The sequence below is a fragment of the Pezoporus occidentalis genome, unplaced genomic scaffold (assembly GCF_034315485.1).
Source record: "Pezoporus occidentalis ecotype Australia unplaced genomic scaffold, CSIRO_AGI_Poc_V1 ctg93, whole genome shotgun sequence".
In the NCBI taxonomy this organism is placed as follows: Eukaryota; Metazoa; Chordata; class Aves; order Psittaciformes; family Psittacidae; genus Pezoporus; species Pezoporus occidentalis.
The window spans coordinates 4,789,104-4,799,454 of NW_026916294.1; the positions used below are offsets into that span (position 1 = coordinate 4,789,104).

The window sequence follows — 10,351 nt, forward strand, 5'->3', positions numbered from 1 at the left end:
GAATATTTAACATCTCTTCCAACTAACCTGGCAGGTCCCTCCTGAGGCAGCTCAACCATAAACATTCTCTTCTGACCTTCCTCCCCAGAAAAAGTCTTTGCTCCTCTCCCCCATGGGCACATCCTGCCCTAGCTGTAGGATGGCTGGAGCTGCAGGAGCCAGGCTAAGCCAGCAGACCAAGAGGGGCTGTCTGGCAGCGGTGTCACCTCTGCATCCAGGCTGCTGCGGGCACTGTTTGTGCTTGGCTTTCCCTCTCCTGAGATGTGTCTAAGTGCTAGTTCCATCTCAGGGCCCTTTGATGAGTGAAGCACTCTGGTATCCTTAGGTGACTCATGCAGTCGTATGCCTTAGGAAATCCTTCCCTGTGATTTTACAGAGATCATTGAGGGCTGAGGTTGCTTCTGGCTTCTTCCTCTAGCTGCTACCCCAGCTTTAGGGTGCAACTGACCTCTTGCACAGCAGTAGAGCATGTACAGTGCTGTCACGTAACATGGGCTTCCATGGGGCTGCTCCTTGCTAGGCTGAAGGGCTGCTTTCTCCTCCTGCCAAGCTACGCCAAACCAGAGGTCACATTTTAAAATGATTTCCTCAGTTCGCAGTGATGCTGAGTAACAGTGACAGATGCCTGCTCAAATGATGCTAAAGCCTTGAAAAACAGTCACAAGCCTCAAATGGAGCTTAGTGTTATCCAAGGCTTTGGAGAGTGGAAATTGCTGGTTGTGGTTGCTGTCTACGCTCTTCCTCCTTGCTCCACCACTACTTCATCTTTGTCTTTGAAAGGCAGGAAATAACTGATTGCAGTTTCACCTCCTGTATCTTGGTTTCCTTGCTGCCCTAAAGCCCATTGGCATCTCTTCAGGCCAGTTTGTAGCCCTGAAGCCATGTTAGCTGTTTGAAGGTCTCTGCTCTTAGGAGCACCTTTGGGCTGCCTGGCTCACTACAACACCTGGGGTGCAAAGTTCTGCTGCTGTTACTTCCCTGCTGGCCACGTGAGTGCTTCCTGTGCCAGGATTTAGAAGATAAAGTAGTTTCTCATGGGGAAAAAAAGAAGGGGGAATTGTCATCCCAACTGATACAAATAAAGGAAGAGATGGGATAAGATAAACATCTGCATGGCCATTTGCCTGGTTTTTAATGCAAAGCTTTTCATGGGTTCTGTGGTGTTCAAGTGACTTCTTCCCACCCCCCCTCAAATTTCTTCATTTTCTGCATCATTTTCTCTGGCTTTCATTGAGGGCTGAAAATAGACAAGGCATGATTAGAAGTGCATAAAACATTTTCAAGGGAACTGAGTTCCACAGAAAGCCATTCTGTCAAAATAGAACTGTGTGAAAATCTGTCAGTTTAGATAAAGACAGTAGCAGGACAGCCTGGGGGCAAGAGGGGAGGATCCAATGTCGGCTATTGAACTGATGCATATATCTAGCTCCAAAGGCTTCGCTTCTTATGATGAAAACAACAGCTTAGGAGAGATGGTTATCACCACCCTGTGTATCCCATGGCGTTTTGCTGAATGAGAGGATGGTCCTGCCTGGAGAGGATGTGGATATTAGGAAAGCTTGAACAGAGCCTGGCCTGATTTAATTGAGGGATTCAACATATACATGAGTTACAGGATTAACTTGCTGCTGCTGAGGAGCCTCCTGGGTGCAGCTCCAGCCCTGTCCTCAACTGAAATGAGGAACAATTGGTTAAAAATGTAAAGCAGGTTTTCAAAGCAGCTTGTAGCAGCACGGGCGTCAAGAACAGATGTTGGAGCTTGCCCTGTAGGGCTTGGTTCTTCACAGATGCAGGACTAATTTGGCACCTGATTTCCCAGGCTGGTGGTTTACACAGCAGCTGACAGTGTGCGTGGTTGGGATGACTGGAACATGTTCACTGTAGGATCAGGTAAACCCTGCTTCATCTGACAAAGAAGTAGTTGCCAGAAGGCCCTTTGGGTGCAGACTGTGGCTTTGAAAATGAATGCTTGTTATGTGCTGAAATCCTGGGCAGGCTGTTCAGAAAGCCAGGTTTGATTTCCACTAGCTGGTAAGGAGTAGTATGCTAGGAAGTGAAGGGTGAGATCCCAGTGTGAAGTCCCTGTGGGTCCGGTCTGCTGTGCAGAGGTGTGTTTTCCCTTCTAGGAGCCTAAAAACCTGAATGAAGCGGGATTTATACTCCTAGGAATTCAATGCCTGCAGCTGTCTGTTCTGAAGTCAGAGAAAGGAGTTAGAGCTGCTGACGGTGACAAATACCAAAAGGGTGGATGTGTTTCCCTGCTCTAATAACTCACGCTAATGCAACCCAAAGCCTCCACCACTCAAAGTCAGGGGAGCTGCAGGCATCCCAGCTCTGAGATCAGGGCAGCCATTCTTCACTTCCCCTCTGGCACCCAGGAGAGATTGCAGTCTCCCAGGAACATCTTTTGCCCTTCAATTTTCCAGATCCAGACTAACTTCTGCCTTCCCCTCCATTACCAACATCGCTTCTCACTTCATCCCTGTACACACGCAAATAGCAGAGGGATAACCCTTGCCTGGGCAGTCCGAGATCCTCAGGAGATGCTCTCGGGAATGACAGAAGACATTCAACTGGAATAAACATTGGAGTAAACTTCTGGGAAATACTCCTTGGCTAAGCAGTGTATCTGTACACGGATGATGCTTCATCCAGTGCATCTGGAAAACTTGGTCAAACTATCAGCTACTTCTCCTTTTCTCCCGAGTAAAACATCCATGAGTGAGAAAGAGGATAATCCCAGAGAGCCCCTGTTGTATGGCAGGTTTTACACAAGAAAAAGAGTCTCTGCTCCTCCAAAGTTTATTTCTTGGGCTGAGGAACTGATAAAGAAAATGACCATGAAAAGCAGCATGAGAAATAAAAGCCTCCAAGACAGCCCAGTGGTCACAACTAACCAATAGAGCAAATGTCCCACTCCTTTGATACAAAGAGGAATTTTACCCCTGATTTTTGTGATATTTGGGAGCAGAATCCCGGGACTTGCAAACATTTGCTATATATCACCTCTCTCCTGCTGCCAGCTACAAAGCATTTCTGCTGCTCTTCCTTGGAAAAAGAGGATTGCGCATTGTGTAGTTAGTGGTATTCCTGTCCCTCTTTTGCTGTTTTTCCACACACTTTGTCCCCAACCACAACCCAGTTCTGGCTATGAAATCCTTTGCCTCATGAGCCACTTTGTTCCATCAGCTTTTGTAGCCATTTCCTTTGGCACATGCAGTCCCCCAGTGACAGTTTTGGGGAAGCTTGAAACATCCTAGTGACCAGCCCAGGTGCCTCTTGAGGTTGGTGAGGTCTGTGCTTGGTTTTGGAGGGGACAGCATCCAAGAAGCTGAAGTGTTTGCTTTTAGGTAGAAAGAATACTAAGAGTGAACCTTGATCTCTCACCTTCTTTCCTTTCTCTTTGCAGGAATGGATGTACACATACAACCACCATGTCCGCCAGCAACAGCTGTGCTTGTCGGTGTACACCCTCTTCCCTGGCTCCCAAGTGCTGATGTCACCTTGCAAAGAAGGTGACAACAAGCAGGTAAGCCATTTCGTTCATCCTCCCCTTTTCTTTGAAGTTCCCTTTCTTGCAGTATAGTATTACCACACATCAAATGGGAGGCACAGTCGATCTGGGAGTACAGAGTCTGGCCTGTTCAGCCCTTTGCCTCTTAAATGAGTGTGTGGATGAGGATGTCTATTAGTGTGGGTGGTGATCTGGATACTTATCTGCAAAAGTCAAACCAAAACTGGCAATTTAGTTCAGACAGGCTGCCAGTCAGCCAGCAGATGCTAAGGTTTCTCTGCAATTAATCATTGAGCTGGCATTTGAACCAACGACCTGGGGAAAAAAGCTGTTAGTAATATATTATCTTCCTGAAGCCAAGCAAAGGCTGAGCTTAAATGAGTGTGCTTCTGATGGGAGAAATGCTCAGTGTGTGCTCTGCTCCATGTGGGACTGGGGACCCTGTACTTCCCAGCATCAGGCCACAAAAGCTTAGTGACAACTCTCCCCTTGATGCAGGAGCAGCATAGTAAAAGCATAATGAGGAGGAAGCTTGCTCACTCCTGTTTCTCCTCTTGTGTGTGTTTCTCTCCTCAGCGATGGGGTAAAGTTGGGTCACACATTGAACACATAGCTTCACGCTTCTGTCTGGACACTGAGACGATTGGGGACACGAATGAGAGTACCAAAGAGCTTGTCATCAACCCTTGTGAGAGCACAGCCATGAGTCAGCGCTGGGACATGGTGATGTCTTGACCTACTGGAGGACTTACACAGTGGGGATGGGCACTGAGGCGTTGCTACATGCAGTCAAGATGCACCAGGTGGAGCTCAGATGCAAAACCACTGGGGGTTCTTGTGTACTATGGGACAAGAGAAGGATCGTTCAAACAAAAATAAGGACGTGGTGCTCCAGGTTGAACAACGCACGTTGCCTGCAAGACATGCAGCCAGTATTGGCCTGTTGGGGGCCATACCTTCAAAGAGAAGGCATGGCAAAAAAAACCCTTGGAATGTTTTAGGGCGATACCGAAGCTCCTGCGATGGGCACTACAGAACTTAGGTGTGCACAATACTGAATTAATCTCACTGGAAACACAGGTAGAAGGGCCTTGGAGACCAAAAGAAGGCTTGGACTTAGCAAAACAAGCATCTCAATGGCTTTTGGGGGGTGAGGCAGGTGCGCAAAGAGGCATATGCCAAGGGATGCTAAGAAACGTCACCTGGGATCAAGCGGCAAACACTGATTTATCTTTGCACTTTTCATTGCTGTGGATGAGTTTGTCTTCTGCAGGCAGCATGGGTGGAGATCTGTTGCACCTTTGAATCTGTATCTGATCCACATACATGTTGTGTATACAGAGGCAGGGCAGTCATTTATGGTTGTGGCCCGGATCAAACCAGCAAGTAGTAGGGGAATTCTGCTCTGTGCTAACTGCACATTGAATCTCCAAAGCCCAAGCAAACAGAGGATTCAGCGTGTGAGATTAAAGGATATAAACTGCTGTGAAGCTGGGAGGAAAGGCAGTAACTTCATTATTTCTCCTCTCTGAAGGTCACGGGTGAGCCTTGATCACTGAAAACTCCCCGTAATCTCATTATGTGCCTCTCACTGCTTCAGATCTGGACTAAGTCAAATTTTTACTTTTCTTCCATAAAGGTTATAGTTTTGGGAATTGAAGGTAATTGTGTCATATTTCTGTTTCCCAATTTCCCAACTACATAAGAGAGGACTCCCAAGAAGTGCTGCTACCAAACGAACAGAGGAGGTAATGAAAACCAGAGACTGCTTTTAGAAGGAAAAGGAAGGTTACCTGGTATTTCTTCCCAGGTATCTTGTAGCCCAAGTACTGAAGGAAAGGTTTGGAATTCCTCCAGTCACACTTGTGAGCAGGGAACCCTGGGTCACAAAGTACCCCTCTCCCAGTCATTTAGCATAGGCAGACATGGCAGAAATTGTTTCTTCAGCTTTTGGAGATATGTCATTAACCAGGGTTCATACCTGTTGCTATCACTATATGGCAGTGAGGTGACTGCCAAAGGAGACTAAGCAGACCTCAGAAGGGGTCTTGATAATGGCCCTAGGACTAGAAGTTCCTTTCCAGCCTCTTTCAGAGCAGCTCCCACTACAGCAACAAGTAACAGGTAGTGAGTCACCAAGAGATGTGCACTCAGTTCTTGTGTAGTACCGACTCTCGAAAAGAACTTGGACAGGGCTGTCAGTGTGACTTGACAGAAAATACAGTTTGTGTTTCTAAAAATGCTAGGGTTTAATGAAAATCCTACCCTCTGTCTCATGTGCTGCAAGCTACAGGTGAAATACCATAAGCTTTGAGCCTCTGAGTGCTCTCAGCATCCCTTCTTGAATAAATTGCTGGCTTTCAGGATTTCACTGCCTCAGTTTCTCCTCCCTCAGTGCTGGGAGAAAGCCGTATATGTAAATCTCCAGCTTTAGAGGCAGAACCAGTATAACTCTTTATGTACAAAAGGTTGAAGGGTATAAACGCTTTCTGTGTGCTGCATTGATTACTAACCTCATCAAGCTCCCTTGATGCAAACTCAAGGACTTTGGTTATGAAAGGGCTGGAGCAAGCTGTCATTTCATGGCAGGAGATGGCATTGTTTTCATGTCACCTCTCTGCACAGGAAACAAAGGGAAGCACTTAAAATGGAATGGACCCATTTCACAAAGAAAGGGTAGTGACCTTGGGTTCCTTCTATTTAATGGAACCAGGGAAATATCACACCTACTTTTCACACTGGTGATGACAGGCGACTGGTAGTAATTCCTTGTCTGGTGCTCACAAGGGAAATCAGCTCCCAGGAGCCTGAAACTTAACATGTTCACACCTGTACTGTGCCCAGTTGCTGGCACTTTGAAAATTCAAAGAGCTGAACAACTTGGCATCAGTTTCGAAGTCCAGCCCCCGGCAGGTACACCCTGAGCAGCACCTCACACCTTCCTAGCTTTATTATTTTCCACCAAAGCTGACAATAGCAGTTCTGCTGACAGCCAAAGCTCTCTAAACAGGGACTGCTCTTCCTTGCCTTAGCAGAAACAGCTACCTCAGTGTGTGTGTGGGACCTGCAGGGATGTGTTCCAGGAAGAAGCTGTTTGGCCAGCTTTTCAGCTCTCTTTTGGGAAACCCGAATGCTATACCAAACTCTTCCTATTCAAAAAACACGGGCTAAAGGTGATCACTGCAAACTTGTCTGGGGCGGTGGAAGGCAGGCAGTGGGGAAGGTGACATCAGGCATGGTGTCTCCTACAAGAAAGCAGCATCATTCAGCTAAACCTCTTGCAGGCACAAAAGCCATCACCTGGGAAGCAGTGGCTGCTCTGCAAGCTGGTGATTGTGTCTCACGCATCAGCTGTAACCCTTAGACTGCAGCTTATTTCATGGTCCAAGAAAAGAGATTAACCCTATGGATCAGCCGTGGTTTTGGAGAAGATTGAAGGTATCAGCCTGACTCCTGGGAAGCTTTATATAAGCAGGCAATGGACCTGCAGTCTCCAGAGTTAGCCCCAATATAGCATTTAGGAGATCTGCTTATCATCCCTGCAAAGAGACCTTGCATCACGGCAGGGGGAAGGTTAACTGCTGCTGAAAGCCGAATCATACTTTTATTTCACACACTAAAATACACTGGAGACATATGAACCTTTTTTGCTTTGGATCTGTTATTTGCCTAGACATCTATTTTCATGCCGTGCAGATATACATGACATTGACAGGTGTATCTAGATGGGCTCCTGTGCCTATACCTCTTAAGCCCTGGTGTCATTTGGTAGTAATGCTTTTTGGTAACATTTTGCACTGACTTGAAGGAAAAAGATAGTAGAAAATATGGTTCTAATCCTGGCTGTTGAGCTTTGTGACATCCTTTATGAATTCCAGATGTCACTTCTTGTGCCTTGGGAAAATTAGGTTCAGAACAGGAAACTCAGGGCTAGAACTTTTAAAAAGCCAACCAAGGCTATGCAAAAGAAACCCCCAAAACCAAAATGCACCTTAGCCTTCCCCTTCCCTCCCAAAGGAGATCCATGCTCTGTTTGAAACAAATCTATCTGGTTCTAGTTGGGCTGGGGAAGTCTACCTTGCTGCTTATGTGATTTCCACGTATTTTATGCTCATCTTCCTGTAAGAGCACAGTAGTATAAGACAGCAACACAAAGCATCAGTGACTGGAACCTCAGTTTACAACATTCCAACGTAGTAATTTTGTAGTAAAGAGGTAGAAACTGAATTCAAAGATCTTTGGTTGTCCATTGATGCAAGAGGAAAATGGGGCTGGGGGGACTATGGTTCAAGACAAACACCAGCCCTGAGTGTTAACCCCTTCTTCTATTTCAAGGAATAACTTGGGATAGCTTGCTTCATTTCCCTGCCTCAGATTCCCAAACTTTTAGTGAAGACTGAATGTTTTGAACAGAGGGAAAGCCAAGAATTAGTTTTTGGTGTGTGCAATGCCAGCAGTACTGGACTGGCAATGGGCTGGCAGTCTCTGGAGTCAGCTCCATGGACCCTTATCTGTCTGTGCAGGACCTGGTCCAGATCAAGTTAATTTTCCTCATAGCATCCTGTACAGTGCTGTGTTTTAGACTGGTGACCAAAACAGTCTTGATATTACACAATGTCTTAGTTACTGCTTTGCTTTCACAATGTCAAGGCCTTCTCCATCTCTCAGTCTAATGCCCCAGACAGTAGGCTAGGGCTGGGGTTTGGGGTTTTGTTTTCTTTCCTTTTCCTTCATTTATTAAACTGTCTTTATGTTTTCCTTACTTTTGCCCTTCTGATTCTTTCCTCCTTCCTGTTTGGCAGGGAGTGGGTAGGGGCTTAGCTGCCTAAGCCAACTAGGGTCCATAGTGTAACAGGCTGGTATTCTTCATGGCTTGGATGCTGATCACAGCTGTGCAGTAAGACCTGTGCTGCTGAAATATCAAATCTTACAAGCTTTAGTGAAAAGCTATGGGCTAGAATTGTTCGTAGAAGTGGTAAAGGAAGCAAAATCAAGCAGGTTACACATAAACAGCAGAAGAAACTGTAGCTCATTTATGTTCTGGCTAAATTCATTCTGAATGATCAGTCCAGCTCCAGTTTTAATATGACACAGCTGCTTTAGGTGGCTGAAGAGTTTAAGGAAAGCCTTGTATGGATGTCCAGCTTACATTGAGACATAAGGGCTGAAATCCAGTGGAATTATCTCAGATTTATGGATGTTTTCCGTATGTCCACTGTTCTGTTACTCACTGGAAGTGCCTTCAGAACCCTGTAAGAATAAAAACCTGTTACAAGCTACTACTTCTCCAACTGAGTCTAATTAAGTTTGAGTTGAGCTGCGTTTTAGCTTAGAGCTGGCGAAAAGCAACATATACATTTGCAGGTAAGAATGCTGCTGTTGTGATGTAGGGGGCTGTTTTGTTTTCTCTGGTATTACCTGGGCACTGAGGGAATCCAAGCTGCTTGATTGTAATGTACAAAAGAAAACATGACTGAGTTTCAAGGCTGGGTCTTGCCTAAGTGCTGGTCAAGTAATCTATCGAGTGTCCGTCATGAGTGATGTCTCTCATTTTGTGTGTGATTTACATGAAAAAGTGTCCAGACAGGATGCTGCTACTATACAGGGTTAAATTCAATTGTAAACCCAACAAACTATGGAGGAAAAAGAGGCAAAGGAGCATTGAAAGCTTGTATGCAACCAGATAGATGTAATGAATGACATTGCAAAATCAGGACTGTTCCCAGGTTGCAAGGCTTTGGAGTCTGTGCATCAGTAGGAATGTGTTTAGGGTGAGAAGGGTGAAAAAGAGATATGAAGTGTAAACAGATTTACTGATTGTAAAGATACTTTTTCCTGCAGCCTCTCTGACCCAAGCTTTCTTACCTTGGGCTGTGAGCTGATTGCAGACAGAAGTATCCTGGCTAACCTGTTGTCACCACTCAAAATGAGAGAAGTGGGAAGAAGCAAACTCCCATCCAAAGGTCAAGGCGATACAAATCATACTAGTTTTAAAATTCCTTAGTTTTGCCCTATGTAAGGGAGAGGGCTGCTTTCACTGTAGGGTAATAGTTGTCAATGCTACAGTAGGGAGTCCTTTGCCAGGACACTGGGAACACACAAAGCACCTTAACGCTGTGGCAGGACCCTCTGCAGAATGACCTGGCCATGGGCTGCACTTTTAGCCCTGGTGACTCAGAGCTACACCACGGGGTCAGGTTTGTACCAAAGCACCAAAGCAAAGTCCACCTGATCCTCAGTTTACTTACTGAAAAGAGAATGCTGTCCCAGGTGGAATGACACACTTCATTCAGAAGACAGAGGTAGCAATATGTTTATTGATATAAAAGAGTGATTTAACAAAGTCTGTTAGTAAACGCAACAGTGATTTAGCAAGATTTGATGGTAAGGTCCTCTTGAGTATGTACTGCATAGAGGACACGGTCAGGCAAAACTGTCAAGGAGATCCTCCCGTTGAGTCGTGAGGTTCAGAAAGGACCCCCTTGTGTTCTAAACTCCTTCTAAGAAAGGAGTCTTTGTGTGGTTAGATCCAGACTTAGACTAAGATTTTGTCAACAGTTTATGCCTAAAGAATTATACATGCACAATCAATCCTTTATGTCACTTAGCTAAGATTTCAAAGTTTATCATGCTGATAATCACTCACCAAGGATCTGTTACAGCAAGGAATCTCTCAGCCTCAAGGAGTAAACTGGAGAGGTGTCCCTACTCAAGGAGAGATCCTCGTGTGCAGCCCACTGCTGTGCAGGAGAGCTTGATGGGCCGTGTGCTGTCCACTGTTTATGGAGTAAGATAATTGACTTGTAGTCATGTTTGCATATAAACTACAGAAATTAG

General features: G+C 45.7%; 1 protein-coding gene across 1 annotated transcript in view; it reads left to right on the forward strand.

The window, feature by feature from the left end:
* GALNT14 (polypeptide N-acetylgalactosaminyltransferase 14) overlaps positions 1-8,793 on the forward strand; it is a 96,648-nt gene extending 87,855 nt beyond the window's left edge. The window contains exons 14-15 of the mRNA XM_062606053.1: positions 3,410-3,529; positions 4,091-8,793. Coding sequence (XP_062462037.1) covers positions 3,410-3,529; positions 4,091-4,249 — 279 coding nt within the window. The 3' untranslated portion in view covers positions 4,250-8,793. The remainder of the gene's footprint in view (positions 1-3,409; positions 3,530-4,090) is intronic.
* The last annotated feature ends 1,558 nt before the right edge of the window (positions 8,794-10,351 follow it).